This window comes from Phacochoerus africanus, chromosome 4, assembly GCF_016906955.1.
Source record: "Phacochoerus africanus isolate WHEZ1 chromosome 4, ROS_Pafr_v1, whole genome shotgun sequence".
In the NCBI taxonomy this organism is placed as follows: domain Eukaryota; kingdom Metazoa; phylum Chordata; class Mammalia; order Artiodactyla; family Suidae; genus Phacochoerus; species Phacochoerus africanus.
The window spans coordinates 139892285-139916220 of NC_062547.1; the positions used below are offsets into that span (position 1 = coordinate 139892285).

General features: G+C 37.6%; 1 protein-coding gene across 2 annotated transcripts; it reads left to right on the plus strand.

Annotated features, from left to right (window-relative positions):
* The first annotated feature begins 3212 nt into the window (after positions 1–3212).
* MYOT (myotilin) lies at positions 3213–22534 on the plus strand. 2 transcript variants are annotated; one of them, XM_047778708.1, is made up of 10 exons: positions 3213–3316; positions 6215–6781; positions 12142–12316; positions 13302–13406; positions 15700–15749; positions 16623–16755; positions 17955–18162; positions 20883–21048; positions 21424–21557; positions 22219–22534. In XM_047778708.1, exons 2-10 carry the CDS (start codon positions 6426–6428, stop codon positions 22389–22391), a joined length of 1500 nt encoding a protein of 499 aa, XP_047634664.1. In that variant the 5' UTR covers positions 3213–3316; positions 6215–6425; the 3' UTR covers positions 22392–22534. The 2 variants fall into 2 exon arrangements, with proteins under 2 accessions (XP_047634664.1, XP_047634665.1); XM_047778709.1 differs by having other exon boundaries at positions 15703–15749.
* Positions 22535–23936: the final 1402 nt, after the last annotated feature.

The window sequence follows — 23936 nt, forward strand, 5'->3', positions numbered from 1 at the left end:
CCTCCATGTGCTGTGGGAGCGGCCCTAGAAAAGGCAAAAAGACAAAAATAAATAAATAAATATAGTATCTTTCAGATGAGATTATCACCTTTTTCATTAATAAAATCATTTGTGGAGAAAATTATTGGGTAAAAGTTATTAAGTTCTGACTGAATGTCTACCATGAGCTACATTCCAAGGCAAAATAAATAAGTAATAAAGAGTACCTCCCTCAGAAAAAAAAATTAACCTAGTTGAGGGGATACATTATACCACATAACAGTCTACTGAATGATTCTGTTTCATCTGAGTCTCTCAGCAACCCTGATTTAAGCTAGTAAAACCGATACTGTCTTTGTTCTTCAGTTAATAGTTAAAGCTCAGAATTTAACTTGTCTAAGGATACACAGCACTTATGTAGTAGAGTGGGCACTCATATTCAGGTCTCAAAATAGATAATATGAAGATTAATGTGTCTAGAAAGTTGTAGAACATTAACAAAATTAATGCTATCATTCTTACTGTTTGACTCCAAGTCCAGTGGGATGTCCATAATTATTTTCTGCTTGAGAAGAATATGATACAATCAAGTACTACAGCGGGATTCCCTTTTGCCATATGTCTATGCAGAACTTCAGTAATCATAGTGACTGATGAAATGAAACCTGAAATGGGAGTTCCCGTTGTGGCTCAGTGGTTAATGAATCCAACTAGGAACCATGAGGTTGTGGGTTCAATCCCTGGCCTTGCGCCGGCATTGCTGTGAGCTATGGTGTAGGTCGCAGACGCGGCTTGGATCCCGCGTTGCTGTGGCTGTGGCGTAGTCCAGCGGCTACAGCTCCAATTGGACCCCTAGTCTGGGAACCTCCATATGCCACAGGTGTGGCCCTAGAAAAGACAAAAAAAAAGGTAAAAAGAAACCTGGAATGAATGCAAAAATCTTCATTCTTTACTTTAGTCCTTTCACCCTCAATATGACATTTTCATTCTCCAGCCGACACAGCAGAAATTATCTTCATCATACACATGTGACCTCTGATTTCAAAAGCAGCTCAGAGCACCATATTTACAATCACATATAAACTTTACATTTTAAAAAACAATAAAGGCTGTATATGAAGAAGGAATGAATGAAAGTTAAACAGCCATCCTTCCACTGATGATGAGACCAGAAGGAATTCCCTGGATATACAGCAGGAAATGTTTCAGTAGTAAACATCTGAGATAGCAGGAAGTTAACAACATTTTGTAAGGCATTAAAATGATTTACCAAGGCCCTTACTGATAACATAAAGAAAGAAATAGAAAAAGTTGTCTTGGGGGGAAACTGGAATATGGGTCACCCATCTGACATCTTAATAATTCTTTCAGTTGTAGGGTGATTTGTCTCAAATAAGCAACTATGCCATCCAAATAGCCGTATTTGTAAGGAAACAAAACACTACTCAAAAAAGCCATCCAAACATTTAAAAATAGAAAAACAGATTCATAGTAGATTATTGAATACAGACCCTCAACTTCAGAATGGTATCACAAAAGATTTTACTTACCTTTCTTAAACCATCCTTTGAGCCCCTTTTTATAGTGAGAGCCTTAGCCTAGGTGTACCATGAAGCCATCACACCGTAATGGACGTTATATCTTACCAAGGACTAGGGAAAAGAAGAGGCAAAGCTTCACTATAAAGAGTAAATGAAACTAAAATTCTCCCTCAACTATAGAACATTCAGAATCTTCCCTAGGCAAAACTGAGGACTTCAGTTTGTCTTGGGCATCTTGCCTACATGGCTGGTAGGGTATATCTCAATCAAACGCTGTTCTTGGAAAGAGCCAAGTATCAGCCATATATACCACATCTAAAGTACTCAGCATAGGGCCTTATGGTAAATGCTATATGGGTCAGTTATTCTTGTTAGTTTTATTGTCACTTGTATTTTCACTTTAAGTCTTTCTAATTTAGATTGAAAGGTTTTGTTCCTATTAATAGAATCTGAAATATCAGTGAGCAGATGTGGAGAAATATTTTGGGAGATTCCTGAAATAAGACTTTGTAGGCAAACGCCTACTCATCAAGAATACTGCTTTTTCTACTAAGTAATGGTTGTGTGCCCAGGTGGCAGTTATCAAACTTCCTCTGAACACTAAAGGAAGGTACACCTACATGGTCAGCTGTGAAGAATTTTAAATGGCTCATAGGTGCTCAAATATATATTTGTTGAACCCTAAGGTACATAGAAATTCCCATCAAGACTGGAATACCCACGAGGAAGGGGAATAAACAGATACACTTCAAACAATAGGACCATACCAAAGCTGAGGCCACTAAATAGGGACAATTCCACTTGATTAGCCTGATCTTCATGCCACCTACCCCTATCCACCACCTCTTGTTGATTTGAAGGTTTTGTTCTCCGTAATTATTTACTTCCCTGCACAAAAACAGAAAGCTAAATTCTAAGATAGTCTTCTTGGCAAAAAAAAGAAAGGAAACTGTGTAGTTCTTAGGAGTAAGGGAAATAAAAAGGATTAACAGTACAGAGCCTTAGCTATAAAGAGACTGCCTGTTTGGTAGTTTCTTAAATGCTTCAGAACTCTTTTTGAACAAAAGTATAAGATCAAGGAGGCATATGCCATATAGATTCAGAGAACTTGCTAAAGAAAACAAACTGCATTTTTTCCACTATCCCACCCTCCCAGTGACATGACATCGTCATCCTGCTCTCCTGCCTTTGCCCAGATACACTCCCTCTCTTGAAATAAACTGCTTGAATCCCACTCCCATTTGTCAAGAGAAAAAAAAAAAAGGCCTTCAGATGAACAACTACCCAATACCAATTAATTTGGAGTCCATCCATCACTGGTCTTATTTCTGGAGAGGTCTTAGTAGTTAGAACATAAGTCTTAGAATACTATCTCCCTTTTAGTCCTTTCTTCAACAGAGAAGATCAAAGCCTCCACCGCAAAAAAGAAAACAAGTTTTCTTTATACTGTTCCCCATTTCCCAATTCATTGCTTTCCCCTGCTACACGAGCCTGCTAAAGCTCACAGTCAAAATTCACATCTAAAATAAAGAGGCCTGCAGAAGCTCATAATCCCACTCCTTAAATATCACGAAGACATCTGAGATATTGTTTAGATTGTGGACTCTTACTTTGACATGCCAGCATAGGTAGATGGACAGGCAAGCACATCAGATGTCACTGTTTGGCAGCTGATAAAAGTCAGCAGTGCTATAATACTAAGCACAGAGCCACTAGATTAGTCTGTGAGGGAAGGGGCTGCCTCTTCCTTCCCTGTAGTAGTAGGTTATACTCAGCTGGCACTCCTTGGAACTCGGGTAAGTCCCTTCTTTATTTCTCCTTCAGTTTGGGGGTTTGTTTTTGTGTTTTGTCCAAATCAGAAGAGCATGTAAAAGGTGATCTTCAGATAAAAAAGTTCAAAAGCTCCAAGATCATAATGGTTTTATACAAAGATTTGAAAAAAAAATGTGACCTATTAATTCCACTGAGATTGGAAGGCATTATAGAAAGGGTAGAAGGAAAGATAGCAGTATGTCATTATTCTTAAATCATCATTTTTCTGTGAAAAGGGACACTTGGTCTAACCGTAATTGTGGTAATATTCCACAGCTTCAAATTATCCTCAGCTTTTTGTGAAAGTCTGTGCTATATTATAGTTAGGAGGAAAAGGTTAAGATTTTTCTAAATAGAAGACAATAGTGCTTCATTCATAAAATTCTTGAAATTTATTTAACATTATCTGGAATAAAATGACACTGTCATATAATATAATCTATTATAGAACTGAATTGTTAAACAGTAATTACAAACATGAAGAGCCTTTCAGAATTACTTATGAACAATTGCTGAGGCATGAATAAAAGGAAACTTTTGAAAGAACACATTTTTAAGAAACAAAAGTAATTGTTAACTATGAAGGCCGATAGCAAAATGTATAAGATAGCTGACATTCGAAAGATATACTGAAAGAAAAATAGGGAACTTTCTGGAAAATATCTACTGGCTATTTGTTAAACAGTTTATTCCTTATTATTTGAAATTAATCTGAATGATGTGCCTGCCCAAAAAGGAATTTTAAATCAAATACAGGATTCAATTCTGCAATGAAATAAACCCATAACTATAAAACTACTTGCCTTGAAATAGTCTTTTTTTTTTAAGAATATCTAATTACAGTATCCTTCTGGATATTTTTCTCCAATAATTTAAAGGCCTAATATAATACAGTTAATTACTAAAATGCATTCTCGCTGAATGTGCTTGTGTTCATAAACTCGAAACAAGACACGATGATCTTTGAAGAGCCCTTTTCAAGAGGGCCCTTTCTCTTCACTCTTTAGTTACATTTGCGGTCTTCTCTAAAACTTCTAACTTTAAACTACATGTACAAACTTAGGATCAAGTTGTTTGGTTTAGAAATTTTTCATTAAAAATGATACTTCCTTCAAGATAGGAAATTAAAAATTTTTAACACTTTGCTTCAATGAGGACAATTTGGTAAAAGTTTGATTTATCATTATCTCGGTGTTGGTTTATACTATATGAAACAAACTAAATGTATTTTGAACTAAATTACCTGATATTTTGAATAAAGATAGAATCAATGTTACAACAATTTATAGGGCTAGTCTTTGTGTGTTAAGTCTATATATACATTCCTGCTCAAATTTACCATACTAATATAAGAAATCAGAGGCGAATATAATTTCTAAGGTTGATTTTAGCGGCAAATGAGTGATCCAAGGAAGGAAGGAAGGAAGTTAGAAATGCCAATGCAGAGCCAAGTAAGAGAAATGGCGCCCACCTTCTCTTCTGAAAGTATAGGCTACCATCACAGTTGCCTTACTTCCTTCTGTACATCCTACTTTCTTTCTTCTTTTTTATTACTCAGTGAATTTATTACATTTATAGTTGTACAATGATCATCACAATCGAATATTGTAGGATTTCCATCCCACAACCCCAGCGCATCCCCCCAACCTTGAACTGTCTCCTTTGGAAACCATAAGTTTTTCAAAGTCTGTGAGTCAGCATCTGTTCTGAAAGAAGTTCATTGTGTCCTTTCATGTGATGTTGGTGTCTCATTATATGACTGACTGATTCACTTAGCATGATAATTTCTAGGTTCATCCATGTTGCTAAAAATGCCGGCATTTCGTTCATTTTAATGGCTGAGTAATATTCCACTGTGTATATGTACCACATGTACATTCTACTTTAAAAAGAAAAAATACTATAGGAACTAAAACGATTTCAAAATTAGTCTAAAATACATATTAAACAGGTAGGAATAACTTAAAGTGAAACTAATTAAGAGAACATCAAGACCAATAACTACATAATACAATCTAAAAACAACAAAAAAAATAACAAAGGGCTCTGGAAAGCAGTGAGTAACACATATACTATAAACACACGGAGAGGCACAAATACAATTACTCAATTATCATCTAGTTTTGTACTATGGTCAACTGGGAATCCAAGGGAAAAAAAAGAGGCAGTGATTTGTAAGGTAAAAGAAAATCCACTTGAATTCGACAACGGTGAAATATAGATGTTCACTCTATTTTGTGAAATTGTAAAAGGATGAGAGAACAAATATGGAGAGTAATGTCCTTTAAAAAAGAAGTATATTGCTGCTGCCCTTGATTCACCATGTCATTCATCACAAATCACATGGTGTGGATTAACCTGTATATCAGAAGAGCTGCTTAGTGGTTTTGATGAGAAATGGGAAGAATCCAGACTGAATGGAAGCTGAGATGTTACATATTTAACTGCTAATAATTTTAAATCATTAGCTGTCTGTGGTTAATGAAACTGTAGCCTCTGGCAAAAGCTAAATATAAAACCATAAAATTATCACACTGAGCAACATCACAGATTTTTCATTTTAGAAATAACCACTTGGCAAACCCAAACTTTGTGTGCCTACACCTTGAAGTCCCTAGGCATGCTTTAGGAATCATCCAGAGGCAAACGAACACTAATGAATTCTTTTTCTCTTATTCTCAAGAGGAAAGTCATTTGTGCAAAAACAAGAGATAAAGGAATGGGAAGTCTAGAAGCCAGGAAAGTTCCACCTTGATTTGACCTTGAAAGCACACAAGCTCAAAAAAAAGAAAAAAAAAATTACATAAACCCCTAAAGATCTTAAATAAACAGTGCTGGGTTTGAAGCGAATATTGTAACTGAATCATTTTCTTCTTTTGAAGGAACAATACTCTTCACGAGAAGGCCACTCCATCACAGCCAGGAGCACAGTATTCCCAGGATCTCAGCAAGGAGGGGCAGACCAAGGTCGCTTCTGATTCACTGCGACCTTCTGTAATTCCAGGCCTGCAGCCCCAGATTCAGGACCCCACCCCTCCAGGAGCAAATCATTACAATAATAAGTTGCCTTCAACTTCTGTAAACCAGCTAAACATGTTTAACTACGAACGTCCAAAACATTTCATCCAATCCCAAAACCCATGTGGCTCTAGACTGCAGCCGCCCGGACCGGAAACCTCCAGCTACTCTAGCCAGACCAAACAGTCTTCCATTATCATCCAGCCCCGCCAGTGCACAGAGCAAAGATTTTCTGCCTCCTCAACAGTGAGCTCTCACATCACTATGTCCTCCTCTGCTTTTCCTGCTTCTCCCCAGCAGCCTGCTGCCTCCAACCCAGGCCAAAGGGTTACAGCCACTTATAACCAGTCCCCAGCCAGCTTCCTCAGCTCCATATTACCATCACAGCCTGATTACAGTAGCAGTAAAATCCCTTCCACCATGGACTCCAAGTAAGTGAAATTATAAAATAGAAATAGAAATAGAACTGTGTATAGAGTGAGCTCGTTTCTGAGAGAGAAATGGGAATGGGTTATGTACTTCGTTCTTCACTACCTAAAAAGTCAATGTGACCTCAGGGTCTCACTCCATATTTCTTTTGGAACACCTTGAACCAGGGTACTGGCAAGAAGAAGTCATCTGGAAGAAAGTTCCCGTTGTGGCTCAGCAGCACCAAAACTGACTAGTATCCATGAGGATTCAGGTTCAATCCCTGGCCTCACTCAGTAGGTTAAGGATCCAGCATTGTCATGAGCTATGGTGTAGGTTGCAGAGGCGGCTCGGATCCTGGTGTGGCCGTGGTGTAGGGCAGCTGCTGCAGCGCCTATTCAACCCCTAGGCTGGGAACTTCCATATGCCATGGGTGCAGCCCTAAATAGACAAAAAAGAGGAAAAAAAAAGTCATCTGACCCATTCTCCAGGTTGAGTTGAACCTCAATCACCTATCATCTTATATAACTACTTACCTATTCTTTTCCACCTTCAAAAAAAAAAAAAAAAGAAGATTTCTAACGTACCAAGAACTATTCCCCCAGCTCTAAGTTAAGATCCTCATGCTGTAAATTTAATTGCTCTGGTTCTGGGCTTAGCTGAGACGAACACCTGTCTGCTCTTCTTCAGATAGGATTTCCTCTCACATAAGCAGAGGCTATTAAGTTTCTTCTCAGTCTTAGTCTTTTCTTCCTATCCATTTTCCTCCCTGATCCTGAATATCCTCTTGGCTAAAAAGAAAATATGAGATGCAGACACTTGAAGTGTATGAATTTTCCCTATGTTAAGAAAGGCCTGAGGAGATAAAAGCTCATGGCCTTAAGGTTTCCTTTGGTAATTACAACCATACTTCGTTCAAACTAGTTGGACTGATCTAAATACAAGGAAAAATACCTGTAGCCTTATGCAAGCATGTACTATTTCCACAGCCCTAAAACTGTCCTAGCAGAACCTGATATGAAGAATGACACCATGGTTGTGCTTTTTTTAAAACATGAACTAAATACCTTGTGCTTATGCAAACTTTGGGCTATCAGTTTTCCTTTTCCTTGGCTGGGTAGAACGTCAGAGAATTGTCAGAGGTATACGAAAAACTGTCTGATGGAATATGTTTTGTTGATTGTAGGCTTATGGACAGACTTGCTGAAATTCTTAATTTCTCTCAGTGTTCTCTAGACTAATTTTTCTAGAGATTCATATTGTTGGTGACTCTAGAAACCTAGTTGAACTGACCATAAGCAATACAACTTGCAAAGAAACCTTTTCAAATCTTTGTTTGTTTTTGTATTTGTTTTTTAGGGCTGTACTTGAGGCATATGGAAGTTTCCAGGCTAGGAGTCGAACTGAAGCTGCAGCCACTGGCCTACACCACAGCCACAGCAACATGGGATCCGAGTCATGTATGCAAACCCACACCGCAGTTCACAACAATGCTGGTCCTTAACCCACCGAGCAAGGCCAGGATTCGAACCCATATGCTCATGGATACTAGTCGGGTTCATTTCCAATGAACCACAACAGGAACTCCCTTTTCAATATTTTTAAAAAACAAAAACCAGGAAAGCCAAGAACATTTGTTAGAATCCCACAGAATAAATAAAAATTTAAAAAAATAAAGAATCCTATAGATACTATGTTGAACCATTTGAAACAGTTGATAGTCAACAATTTTTGACCTATAAAAATGGCATCCCCACTGGTTTGGCCTAATGTGTTTAAAAGATGGCTTCAAGAATTAAAAGCCCTCTCTTTCTCCTCCACTTCAAAATCCCATTATCACACATTGTAGATTTTTCCTAGTAATACAGATAACTTTAGTATTTTAATCTTTTTCCATTTATCTTTCAATTATTTCCAAATTTCCTATATAAGCATGTTTAAATATAAAATAACCTTTTCTGGAGTTCCCGTCGTGGCACAGTGGAAACAAATCCGACTAGGAGCCATGAGGCTGGGGTTCGATCCCTGGCCTTGCTCATCAGGTTAAGGATCTAGCATTGCTGTCAACTGTGGTGTAGGTCGAAGACACGGCTCGGGTCTAGCATTGCTGTTGCTCTGGTGTAGGCCAGCAGCAACAGCTCCAATTAGACCCCTAGCCTGGGAACCTCCACATGCCACGGGTGTGGATCTAAAAAGACAAAAAAATAAAAATAAAAATAAAAAAATAACCTTTTCTGACAACAATATTTCTCTTAGTAAAATCTTTAATCCTGTTCCAAACTCCTGCCCAGAAGTGAAAGCTATCAAATAAATATTAGTGAGCCTCAACCCTATACCTGGCTCTGTGCACAGAACTAAGAGAGGAAGAAAGGCAAAAATGGAGAGGATAAGAAATAAAGCATAGGAGGACCCCAAACCAGAGATCAAAGATCCAGCTTTAGCTGTTCCATTTTCAGCAACCACAGATAACTCTTTTAATCTTCCCACAGCCACTTGATACCCATTCAGTGTCCAGCTGCACAGGGTGGAAAGCTCTGGCCCTTTGAACATTTGTACACGAGTCCCTCATTGTTATGATGGGCTTAAGTTTGCCCTGTCTTCTAAAATAATCCCTTGGATTCTGACCTAGAGAAGTTTGAAAGCTTTATTTAGATTTTCAACAGTAGGAAGCCCTTAAGAAAATGTTTTATTCAGTTGATCAAACCACAGACTAGAAATTTAAAGGAACTCTTTAATTCTAAATTGTTCCTTTCAGAAAGCATGCTCTGTAACATTCATCATTACCTTATCTGCTCGGTGATTCAGTTTTCTGATTTGTAACAAAAGCAAGGATTTGGGTGATGAATAATAGGAGGAAAAAAGCCCTATAAAGCACTGTGCAAATATATTAGCTTCTAATTATGAAGCAATATTAAGTCCTAACACTTACATCATCTAAACTGGTAATAATAGGAGTATTTAGTGAATAAAGTGACTGAGGTTACATATATAAATCAGTGATTCTCAAGCTTGTTTTTGATGGTCCTTCAGGATTTCTCAATATATTACATTATCAGAGTCTGATGAAAGATTTAATGCTAATTCACCCTACCAAACATATGCGACTTTTTTTTCCCTTCCTTTTTTGGCCACCTCAAGGCATATGGAGCTCCCAGACCAAGGATCAGATCTGAGCCGCAGTTGCAAGCTAGGCCACACTGCTGCAACACAGATCCTTTTACCCACTGTGCCAGGCCAGGGATCGAACCTGTGTCGAGGAGCTACAGAGACACCACCAATTCCATTGTGCCACAGTGGGAACTCCCCAAACATACAAGACTTTTTAGAAGATAGTAGGCTAGCTCAAAAAACAAACAAACAAAAACAAATTATTCTAACTTCACACAGTGGGAGAAATAGAACCTATAAAGCCAAAATTCAATCTTAAAACAAAAAGAAACAAAAAAAAAGTCAATATTTATTTAGATCCTTGGTTTGGCTATTTACTTAACTGAACAAATAAGACTTTAGTTAAAGACTGATACAGACAATCCTCAAGATGTGAAATGCAAGGAGGGAAAATGTATATAATCAACTTTTAATTCAGAGCATCCCGAATACAGTGGGAAATACTCATTCAACTGAGAGTACTGACTTACTATTTTGCAAGCTTTGTGTTAGTAGATATAAATTACACAATGGTGAGTTAAAAAAAAAAACATCTTTTTTTCTTTGGTATATTTATAATCTAGAGATTATTAACCAAGTTCCCAAAGCCAACAAAAATTAAAACTCTGGATCCACTGACAGGAAATATATTTCTACTTAGCTTACAAGTTCCTTTAATGATCCTTGAGAATTTTTAAACGGGAACATGTCAGAGAACAGACCAACATTGTCTTATCTAGATAGGTGGAAAAAGTTTAGTATGATAATGGCAAAATAGTCATTCAGGGCAGTGGCCAGTTTTCCCACATGAAATAGATAGAAGCTGGCACCTGCAGGGCCCTAAAGAAAGAAACTAGGTGAAATCTAATGAACTCTGCGAAAGGTTGTAAGCTAATTAACAGATCTACAAACGCAGGAGTCACCAAATACCAACCCTATCCTCTATCAGAGTCAGCAGGAGAACCCGGGCAGGAGGGAGGGCTAAGGACACCTCGGAAGAAAAGTCAGGATCGGAATTTGAAATAAGGATTTAAACCAAACTCTTTAACTGCCATTCAAGTTTGCTTTCTCTTCAAACCCTCTTTTTTCTCAGTTCACGTTTTTTTCGCCTTCCTCCTCTAATCATTTTCTCTCTCTAAAAAAATCACTTTATTTTTTAAATGATTTTTATTTTTTCCATCATCGCTGGTTTACAGTGTAAAAAAATCACTTTAGCAATGTTGAAGAACCTGTCACTACTGTAGAAATTATAATATAGTGATTGCTTGGACTGTCTAAAAAAGGAAATTAATAGGAACTGGAAATTAATAGGAAAGCCAAAGATGACATATGCAAACTGTAGACTCCATTCAAAGCAAGAGAATATTCACTAAATACCAGTGATCAGGCTGGTAAATGTTTAACAGTCAGCTCTGGAGGAAGAAGCCATGAGTTGTGGTATTTACCAAGTTCCTTAATGTAGACAGATCCTCCCATCACCAAGAATTTCAGACTTTCAACATGAGATCACATGGCGCTGGGAAGAGATACTAAATCTCTTAAGATACTAAATACTTAAATCAGTTCTTTTAAGCCCATATGCATCAGCTCCACCACACCACTGCTTACTCTCCACCCACAATCAAACTTGGGAAATTCAAGTGGAAGACTGGGAGAGCTTTCACGCCTCCAGTAACTAGATTTACTCTCACTTCTGTAGGGAAGATGTTCCAGGACAGACACCCTCCTCATGTCTAAACCAAACTGCTCCTCCTGCCACTTAATTTACATCTGCCAAGACGAAAAAAAAGCTGGGAACCATGTTTACAAAATTCTTCCTGTTATTATGGCAGCTGGTATTTTAATAACACCAGCAGTACTAAGTGGTAAATTCAACCTACCTAAAGGTGACTGACAGAATCGTGCCAAATCTTTTTTTTTTTTTTTTGCTTTTTTGCTTTTTAAGGCCACACTTGTGGCATATGGAGGTTCCCAGGCTAGGGGTCAAATAGGAGCTACAGCTGTCCACCACAGCAACGTCAGATCCCAGCCGCATCCATGACCCATACCACAGCTCATGGCAACGCCGGATCCTTAATCCAATGAGTGAGGCCAGGGATTGAACCCAGATCCTCAAGGATCCTAGTCGGGTTCGTTTACCCTGAGCCACAATGGAAACTCCATCCAAATCTATTTTATGTATCCACGTCTTACTTTAAAGATCTTTTTTAAAAACCTTTTTTTTTTCTTTTTAAAGCTATCAGCAACCCTCAGTTGGCCAACCTGTAAATGCTAAGCCATCTCAAAGTTTAAATGCTAAGCCCATACCAAGGACTCCTGACCATGAAATACAAGGATCAAAAGAAGCTCTGATTCAAGATTTGGAGAGAAAGTTAAAATGCAAGGACAGCCTTCTTCATAATGGAAACCAAGTGAGCAAAATGTCTATTTTGTATAAAAAGTCAATAAAACTATAAAATCTAATCTCAATAAGAAAATTACTCCAGCAAAAAAGAAAAAAGAAAATTATTTCAGTCTTACAGATCTATGTCCATATAATCAGAAAAGGACAGGATTATCTATACCTTAGGAATAGATAAAAGAGAATATTTGGATCCTATTCTCGGAATGAAATCTGCTCTAGGATTTCAGTAGTAAAAGAATGAAGCAAATGAAAAAAACATCAGTCTGAATGATTGAATTAAAAAATTTATTTTAAGCATCACCCTCCCATAATAATATGTCTGATAACCAAATAACTAACGGGAAATGCTATCAGCTTAACTTCTTTATGTACTTTGATGTATGTTACTGATGGAAAATAATTATAATTCCTACTATGCACACTTTATTAGTCACTGATCTTTGAAACAGTACAACTATAAACCTTTAATCCAAATACACTGAACATACTAGTTGTACTGCTCTTAACCATAAATTAGTAAATCAATTATTCAGTGTTCACTTAATAGAAGTTATTTCTGAATCTGAGGACATACAGTACTACAGTCAAAGACAGACCCAATGGGAACATACAAAACAAGAAGGGTGGCAAAGAATTACCCTTTTTTGGGAGAGTCTTATCTAAAGGTGATTATACTGGCCTTTCCTAGGAGAAAAAAGAAAACAGAAATGAATACTACAGATGAGGAAAGTGGCACTAGAATGAAAGGGAAATGCTCTGAATAAAAAAAAAAAAAAAAAAAAAGCTTTTTTGGGGGCTGCACCTAAGGCATGCATGGGATCAAACAGGAAATGCTTTTTTAAAACGCGTCTATCATTCAACAGACATAACTATACTATACTTCTGTAACTGTACAAAGACGTATACAACTGCTTGTGGTTTTAAAGTAATGTTATACGGACAACTTACATTAAATCTCATTACCATCTCCTTTACGATTTACTTCTTTAAAGCGGCTAACATATGAGGAGAAGATGGCTCGCAGATTGCTAGGACCACAGAATGCAGCTGCTGTGTTTCAAGCTCAAAATGACAGTGCGGCACAAGATTCACCACAGGTAAATTAAAATAATCTTTAACTAACTGGAGCACTTTTCTTTTGTGTGATTTTTAAATGTCTGCTTTTTTAAATGCCTATAAATAACATTTGAAGCAAAAGTCAATCACTTCCCGGAGTTCCCTTGTGGCACAGCAGGTTAAGGATCCAGCATTGTCACTGCAGCAGTGACAAGTTGCTGTTGTGGTATGGGTTCAAGCCTGGCCTAGGAACATCCATCCACACGATGTAGGTGTGGCCAAAAAAAAAAAAAAGTCAATCATCTCCTCACTCCATAAGATATAAAAAGGAGAGACCACTAGAAGCTGAATATATACATAAAAATTGTTAATTTTTCTCGTGGTTTAATATCCTCATATGAAATGTTACAAAGTCAAAACAACAGAAGGCTGGACTTTCCATGCAGCCCAGCAAGTTAAGGATCCGTGTGGTCACTGCTAGTGACATAGGTTCAACTCCTGGCCCAGGCACCTCTACATGCCAAGGATGTGGCCAAAAACAAAAACAAAACACCAGAAGGCTAATGGTGTCACATTTCATCTGGACATTGAGGGGTCAGTCAGACCTAAGGCTCTCTACAATGTCTTCATGGACAGAGAATTTATGAGTTGTAAATCTTTCACAGAAGTTAAAACTGTAAACCAAAGTTAATTATAACCTTTTTCTCATAAGCAGTTTATCATTTCAATGTTTTAAAATGTGCCTGTGTACTAATGAAACATCCAAATCCCTTTGTCATATTCTCATTATTTAAAAATGCTTATTAAAAACAAAACAAAACAAACAACAAGAACCTTATAAGCAATGGCTCCAGGATTAAAAAATCATCCTTTCCAAGAAGGGATTAACTTTATGGAGAACATAAAGTGAATATCTCATTGGCTTGTTCCCAACCAATATCATTTTGACAAGTTAATCTCAAAGAGAAATGTACAGCTGGAGAGGGAGAATGAACTGCTATTGCTCCTTCAGTCTTCCTTCTGTAGTTACCTCTCATACCTTCCTAAAAAGTTCACAAGAAACTGGGAGCCAAAGGGATGAAAGTGAACATTCAAGAATTCTAGGCTTCACAAAAATATACAAGGATGAGAATAAGGTTTTTGTTTCTGTTAAATATGACTAGACCTACTGAAAAGGACTGGGGCAGGGTCTAGCACAGCAAGGAACTAATACCTGAAAACAGAACTTAAATCTCTTTTGGCTACTGAACTTTTATCACTCATTTTTTTTCCTTTTGTCTTTCTGCCTTTTCTAGGGCCGCACCTTCAGCATGTGGAGGTTCCCAGGCTAGGGGTCGAATGAGAGCTGTATCCACCAGCTTACGCCACAGCCACAGCCACCCAGGATCCGAGACTCGTCTGTGACCTACACCACAGCTCAAGGCAACGCCGGATTCTTAACCCACTGAGCAAGGCCAGGGACCGAACCCACAACCTCATGGCTCCTAGTCAGATTCATTAAGCACTGAGCCACAACGGGAACTACTTATTATTCAATTCTTTTAAAAATTTTAAATGAAGAAGACAGCACCAAAAAAAAAAGAGATAGCAGCAAGACATATTACAAAATCAGAAAAGAAAAATTTAATTTTTTGGTACACTGCAAAATATAAAATGTCATCAAACTACACATAAGTGAAATATCACATCTATTAATATGAATATATACATATTCAAACCACTACAGGAAAAAGCCAAAAACTTAATTTGGATATTATGAGCTTAAGTGGATTATTCTTTTTTACTAAAAAATTCACTAATTTGTTTTCAAAGGCTGTTTTATAGCTCTATACAGAGCTTGCAGAGTGTCCATCAGAATTTTCTGCCATGAGCTAAAAAGAAAAGTATTTTCCAGTCTAACATGTGTTTACTGCTGTTGGTGCCACTTTTGAGCAGTAGGCATAAAACCCTGTATCTACTGCCAACACAAGTGACTTCATGACTATTTCTGTTTTACCAAAGGACAAACTGTCCTAGGTGCTCCCATTTCAAATATACCAGGGGGACTCAGCATCCTCTGCCATAAAATAGACATGTGAAAAATGAACAACCATCAATTCAAAGTTTAGCCAATTTTCATAAATCCTATCTGTTGAACAGTCTTATTTCCAGGGATTTCTTGCTAGAGTATTAGAAGGTGCACTATATTTTAAATGCTTAATAGCTAAATACATAGAACTATCCATGACAGTACAAATACAGCCACCAGAGAAATGTTCCTTTCAATGACTTAATTCTGTTTCATTTCAAGCTAACAACGTCATGTTAACATTATCATTTTGCTTAAATTTCAAGCAGCACAATTCAGAACATGCACGACTGCAAGTTCCTACATCACAAGTAAGGTAAAAAAATTTTTAATTTTGAAGAAATATGTATTTTGCTATCTAAAATGTTTTTGGCTTAAAAATGTATTATCTACAAAGCCCTCAAGCTTTCCGTATACGTTTCATAAAAAACAAGGTGACCAGATGGGATGAGGGAGGGAAAATAAATTAGGAGTTAAGATAAATATATACACAGTACTATGTCTACAATAAACAAGGACCTACTATATAGCATAGGGAACTATACTCAGTATCTTGCAATAACCTGTATTGGAAAAGAATTTGAAAAATAACAGATATGTATAACTGCATCACTGTGTTGTACACTTGAAGCTAACAAAGCACTGTAAATTAACTATACTTTGATAAAACAAAGTGGTTATTTAAAAAAAAAAAGAATGCTTTAAAACCAAGAGAAAAAAATGTGAATTTTCTAATGTCCAAGATGATGATCAAAATTTATGTCTGTTAATTATCAGAACTATCTTAGAGGAAATTTTTTAAATGATTTGGTCAAATAAGCCAGGACCACATTTTCATGCTAAACAACTTTTTCATGGCAATGGAAACCCAATTCTAATTATATAATCTTTGCATGTGACTAAAATTGTCCATGCATTTTAACTGACCGGTTTCTTCACCAATTCATGGCACTGAAAAAAAGAAACAAAGATGTATAATTTGGACCAGATGTTTCTAAATTGCTCCTATTTCTAATAGTCATCAAATATGCCACAGCTAAACATAACTCTGCAGCCTCTCTCCATTGTTACTACACTACAGGTCAAAGAGTATAGACTCTGGTTTCAAACTGATGGCTAAACTCTCTCTGCATGAAAGGAAGAGCAATAACAACTCTTCTGCATAGTGATTATTAAAATATTTTTGTAGAAGTAGATCATCCTCAAGGGGAGATGTAAATGATCAAGATGCAATCCAGGAGAAGTTTTATCCGCCTCGTTTCATTCAAGTGCCAGAAAACATGTCAATTGAAGAAGGAAGATTCTGCAGAATGGACTTCAAAGTAAGAGAACATTTTAAAAGTACTGGAGAAAAATCAACAATGGGATACCAAGTTTTGAACAATGTCCTTCTCTTTATAGCCTGCTACACAGCTTGACGAACAGTGTGTATAGTGGATAAGAACACAAATTCTAGAGCCAATTTTACCTGGGTTAGAATTCTGGCCCTGCCACTTTCTAGTTGTGTAACTTCAGACAAGTCACTTAACATCTTTATGCTTTTGTTTCACCTGTCAAATGGGAATAACAAATGCCCCTACCTCAAAAAGTTGTTTGAGGATTAAATGAGTAAAGACTGCCAACCACCTAATAAATACTCTATATAAGTGAACCTTTCATAACAATAGGATCTCTAAAGTAGAATGCCTCTTTAAGAAATTCAAGTCACCCTGCTCACTCTCAGCCTAGAAGAATTCTTCTTCAGGCTAAAATAATTTATTAGAAAGGCCTACATTTTTATTGTCTTCATTTCAGAGAACTTTCTTATAAAATGTTTTTCCAGATTCCTTATGAATGAAAAGTCAGTGTAGATTTAATTGTAAAGGCCTAAAAAAAAAACGCTTAACAGAATGGCACTTACATGCCAGAACTATAGCTCAAGAACACTCTGTTTTGAAAAGGTTATTAATTATATATGCAGGTCTCTTATATATGTGCCTCTGGGACTTCATTTGCACTTGCCATTAACCAGAAAAGCCTTATGATTTCCATATTCCCTGTGGAGACCAATATAACATTAATTAATATCCTTAACATAGTAATTAAAAAGAACTTAAGGAGACAAGTTGTATATGAAAGAGCTAGATACGGTTTGAGATAGTCTGAAAACACTATATTAATTCCAAGGATTTTAATTGTTACTATTTGGTTAACAATTATTGAAAGAGTTCCCCTCGTGGCTCAGTGGAAACGAATCTGACTAGTATCCATGAGGACACAGGTTCCACCCCTAGCCTTGCTCAGTGGGTTAAGGATCTGGCATTGCCATGAGCTATGGTATAGGTCGCAGACATGGCCCAGATCCCACACTGCTGTGACTGTGGTGTAGGCCAGCAGCTACAGCTCCAATTCAACCCCTAGCCTGGGAACCTCCATAGACCTCGGGCGTGGCCCTAAAAGACTACCCCAAAAAATCCATAAATGGACAAGTAGGTTCCAGTGATCTATAACTTAAAATTCTATCTTATATTTTCCTTTCTAGGTAAGTGGACTGCCAGCTCCTGATGTGTCTTGGTATCTAAATGGAAGACCAGTTCAATCAGATGATCTTCACAAAATGATAGTGTCTGAGAAGGGTTTTCACTCACTCATCTTTGAAGTGGTCAGAGCTTCAGATGCAGGGGCTTATGCGTGTGTTGCCAAGAACAGAGCAGGAGAAGCCACCTTTACTGTGCAGCTGGACGTTCTGGGTAAGCTTTCAAAGAGATCCTAGGGAACTCCAGAAAATCCTGTACAGTCAAAAAATAAAGTATTAATAAAGAAATTCCCAAGGGCTTTATAGTTAGGGCTAATGTCTACACATACAACTCAGTAGAACACCAATTTTTATGTAAAGTCACAGTGGCCAGGGCTTGGTGTTCTTGAGGTAAACCCAGCGAAAGTGGAATGACAGATCTACCACCAAAGCTTTTCTGGAAGAGAAATAAAGGCACAATTTCAGACAGACCAAAGAAAGTAGTATATTCTAGATATATTTCTAGATGTAGAGTATTTGTAGATATGATTAAAGGGTCTTAAAATTTTTTAGTCTAATCATTTGTCTGGTCTACAGCCTAAAATAATCAATCTGACACACATTTTCACCAAATCACATACATAGAGTTTAAGACTGAAGAGTAAACGTCAACTTTTAGCCTAAACCATGCACTTTTTTTTTTCTTTTGGCTGTGTCCACAGCATGTGAAGTTTCCAGGCCAGGGATCAAACCCACACCACTGCAGTGATGATGCCAGACCCTTAACACGCTGCACCACAAGAGAACTCCTTGACTCCCTTGACTTCCCTACGTACTTTCCACTAGGAATGATCCTTAATGCTGCACCACAAGAGAACTCCTTGACTTTCCTGACTTCCCTATGTACTTTCCACTAGGAAATTAGTCTCTAATTATGACAACAAAAACATTCTTACTCGCTTTAAAAAACAAGTATGATAGGAAGTTCCCTTGTGGCACAGCAGATTAAGGATCCACCACAGCCATAGCTGTGGTGCGGGTTGCAAATGCAGCACACGTTCAATCCCTGGCCCAGTAACTTACACCTACCAAGAGTGGTGGGGGGCGGGGAAGGAAAGAAAATAAGTGTGATAAAACTCATGTCTCAAATTTGTCTTTAGTAAGACAAATAAAACTTATGTCCTGTTTTAAAAATATTACAATTTAACTGCTTTAAATATATCACATTTAGGAGTTCCCGTCATGGCGCAGTGGTTAACGAATCAGACTAGGAACCATGAGGTTGCAAGTTCGATCCCTGCCCTTGCTCAGTGGGTTGACAATCCAGCGTTGCCATGAGCTGTGGTGTAGGTCGCAGACGCGGCTTGGATCCCACGTTGCTGTGGCTCTGGCGTAGGCCAGTGGCTACAGCTCTGATTCAACCCCTAGCCTGGGAACCTCCATATGCCACGGTAGCGGCCCAAGAAATGGCAAAAAGACAAAAAAAAAAATATATATATATATATATATCACATTTATAAACACTTAAGCCATGATATACTACATAAGAGATATTTTGCTATATAATTCACTGTTTGTTATATAAAAGCTTGGTCAAGTTAAAGGATGGACAATCTTGAGTTTGTATTCTACTCGGATCAATGATAAATCTTTAAGATTATCCTACACTTTAAAAAGGGGCCTCACACTAAGGGAAAAAACAGTGATCCTAGAATTTAAAACACACACACAGAACTGAAGTGATTAAGCTTAGAGCAAATCTTTTCTGTGCCATTAACTCCAGAAATACTACAATGCTAGAGCTGGAAGAGACTCTGGCAGGCATCTGTTCAATTTCTTCATTTCTCCTTCAGTAAAGCTAGGGTTGGGAGTTCCCGTCATGGCTCAGTGGTAATGAACCTGACTAGTACCCATGAGGACGCAGGTCCAAAACCTGGACTCTCTCAGTGGGTTAAGGATCTGGCATTGCTGTGAGCTGTGGAGCAGGTCGCAGATGCCGCTCAGATGTGGCACTGCTGTGGCTGTGGCATAGGCCAGTAGCTGCAGCTCCACTTCAACCCCTAGACTGGGAACTTCCATACACTGTGGGTGCAACTCTTAAAAAACAACGACGACAAAAAACGCTAGGGTTATAATATTATCTTATCAGTTCCTCTTTCCCCTCAGATATTTGAGGAAAAGCATTACTGACATTTGTATATTATTTTATAGTTTACAAAGTGCTCCTTCATTACCATAATTGATCCTCACAGTAATTTTTGTGCCATGGTGGGCACAGCAGTCACTATTACTTGGATATCATTTTTGTTTGTTTGTTTCCTCTTTTGTCTTTTTAGGGCCACACCCACAGCATTTGGAGGTTCCCAGGCTAGGGGTCTAATCAGAGCTGTAGCTGCTGGCCTACACCAGAGCCACAGCAACACCAGATCCAAGCCGCATCTGCGACCTACACCACAGTTCACAGCAATGCCAGATCCTTAACCTGCTGAGCAAGGCCAGGGATCGAACCCGCAACCTCATGGTTCCCAGTCGGATTCATTTCCGCTGTGCCACGATGGGAACTCCTACTTGGATATCATTTTAGCCCCAGAGACCTGAGTAAATTTTTCCCAATGTGGCATGGCTGTTGGGGAAACAAAATTTGAACCCAAGTTGTTGGTACTCTTTCCACCATTCATGCTGCCTCCCTATAGTTGAGATGATGACAACATGATTTCAATTCTTTAAATGAAACATGATTATAAATTCAATGCATTATTACATTACTGTTTTAGTACTGTAAGTAGTATACTATATATAATGGTATTGCATATTATTTTAACTAAAGGTAAAACAGAAAGCTTCCAATACTGTCATTAGTACTTTTTAAAACTTTTATATCAGCATACAAATCTCAGAATACTTTGGCTTAATATTTTTTGTAATCAAATACATAAATTTTTCATTAATATGTAGCAAAAGAACATAGAAGAGCACCAATGTTCATCTACAAACCACAGAGTAAAAAAGTTTTTGAGGGAGATTCAGTGAAGCTAGAATGCCAAATCTCAGCTATACCTCCACCAAAACTTTTCTGGAAAAGAAATAATGAAATGGTACAATTCAACACTGATCGAATAAGGTAGGATAAGTGTTTCTAGACTTAACTATAGTTTACTTGGTGAATCCAGTTATACTTTGAAATGCATTATAAATGGCATGCATTTGTGACCTCAATTTGTCTAATTTTAAAAACATATAGATGAAACTAACACGATATTGTAAATCAACTATATATACTTCAATTAAAAAAATATATATATAGAAATATAATAAGTCTCATTAAGCCAGATTCCACTAATCAGAAGTTTAAGGGGTAAAGCAGGCTAGGATTTACCTTTTTACTAACAGCAAAACATGTTTTTTTAAATTAGTGTGACTCTGTGGGTGAGAGATATCACTAATAAATTTTCAAAAGAAAATTAATTACTTTCAATTGTTAATTTTTTCTTTCCAGTTTATATCATGATAACTCTGGAAGGGTTACTTTACTAATAAAAGATGTAAATAAGAAAGACGCTGGGTGGTATACTGTGTCTGCAGTTAATGAAGCTGGAGTGATCACATGTAACACGAGATTAGATGTTACAGGTATGTCACATTACTATCAAGTCTTATGGCAAGTGTTATAAAGAACAGAAAAATTTATCAAGAAACGTAAATCACAGCATAGCATAAAATCTGAGGGACTCTCCCCATATATGTTTTTACTTTTTCCTTTTTTTTTTGTCTTTTGTTGTTGTTATTGTTGTTGTTGTTGCTATTTCTTGGGCCGCTCCCGAGGCATATGGAGGTTCCCAGGCTAGGGGTCGAATTGGAGCTGTAGCCACCGGCCTACGCCAGAGCCACAGCAACGCGGGATCCGAGCCGCGTCTGCAACCTACACCACAGCTCACGGCAACCCCGGATCATTAACCCACTGAGCAAGGGCAGGGACCGAACCCGCACCCTCATGGTTCCTAGTCGGATTCATTAACCACTGCGCCACGACGGGAACTCCTTTTTTTTTTTTTTTTTTTTGGAGCTCCTGGGCCAGGGATCAGATCTGAGCCACAGCCTCGAACTAAGCTGCAGCCACTGTGCCACGTAGGGGATCAAACTCGCATCCCAGAACTCCCAAAGGGCTGCTGATCTGTTGGGCCACAGGGGGAGCTCCTGACGTTTTTTTCTTTTCTTGTCTGATAATGACTACCTAATACAACCCATTTGTTTAGAACAAATTTTATAAATTCTTTTATTTGATCTATTTCAGCCCGTCCAAATCAAACTCTTCCAGCTCCTAAGCAGTTACGTGTCCGACCAACTTTCAGCAAATATTTAGCACTTAACGGGCGAGGTTTGGATGTGAAACAAGCTTTTAACCCTGAAGGAGAGTTTCAGCGTCTGGCAGCTCAATCTGGACTCTATGAAAGTGAAGAACTTTAATAATTTTACCAACGCCGGAAAACACAACAATCAAACTATTAGTAATATATTCAATTAAATTTCTGAAATAAATCCATAGCTGTATTAACAGATTATGGCTTTTATTAGGTAATACAACTAATATATATTTATATTATTATTCATCCTTTGACTCTTGCACATTTTGTTTACCTCTGGTTTGTGAAGCCTACAGAAAATTGGGTTTGTAACTGTAGAAGATATTAAAAATATGGGATTTTAACATTTAAGTCATACACATTTAACTACTATAGGTTACAAATTAATATCAATGTTTTTTTTAAACACATCTAATGCTTAATAAGATTTACTGGCACTGCTTTCTAAATACTATTTTACCCGTTTTCTCTGATAGGAATACTAACATGGTATATATAGATGATCTCAGTGTTCCTTAGCTTAATGTCAAAAGAAAATAAAATTGCAAATATTTAAAACACACTGTCTCCTCTTCACAAACGTCTAGATCTTTAAAATAAAACTTCTGGTTTTTACATATTAACTGAAACTCAGCAAAACCTATAAATAACAAGCACCAAAAGAGCAACAGTATTATATTCTAGAACAACTTGTCTTGGTGAAGCTCATTTACAGTTCAGTTTCTCCTGGAACAGAACTAGACTTTTTATGGTTTGCACTTCAAAGGCAACCACAATAACTTAAATCATGATGGAATCTCTCCTGAAATTGCGACTTTTTTTTTTTTTAACCAAACAGGTTCATAATTCAAGATCTTGAGTCTACTGAGCTCAACCGATTAAGAATAGTCTGCAGAATCATCTGCTTACTTATTTAATTATTTAATGTAAATTTGAAAACCTCTATGGGGGGGGGTTCCTCCTACATTTTAGTTCAGATAACCTATTACTTTAGAAAGCATCATTTTGTCAGCCTCTGAGAGTCCAAGTAAAGCAAAGGGCAAATCCTTGTACTCAATTATTCTTAAGCTAGGCCAGTAGCCCTTTCTTTTTCTCACTTCTCTCTTCCACTAGCTGTTAGCTTTTGCTAGCCCTCTCCTAGTCCTTTATCATTGGTAGCCTCTGACCCTCGCTGCTGTGTGGCCTAGTTTTCCTTTTTACCTGACATAAAACAGCATTTATCAACATCAGTCAACAGCTCTTTGAGCGAAGTAATAAGAAGTGGCTTTATTTTTTTACTTTCAAAACAGCTTGACGGTTCTCTTTGCTGGCTACCCTGGGGCTTTTCACTGAATTCTTTTTACCAACATGAGGATCCCTCCCGTCGGATATTCTGGCGGGTTTGTGGATGCCTTAAGTTACAGCTAAATTTGGCCACTTCTACAGCTGGTTCATAAACCTTCTCAACTTTGCAAAGCTTCTGGGTCAGACGTGAGTCTGCCCTTTCACATCAGCTCCGCAGAGCTTTAAAACAAAGAAACAAACAAAAAAACCTAATTTAACGTCCTCTTTAGCCATACCGTGTGTAAAGAGGGGCGGAAGCTATTGCTAGCAAGAGCTCTGGATTAGTAATCAGTTTCTGCAAGTTGCAGCAGCGGGATGGGGTCTA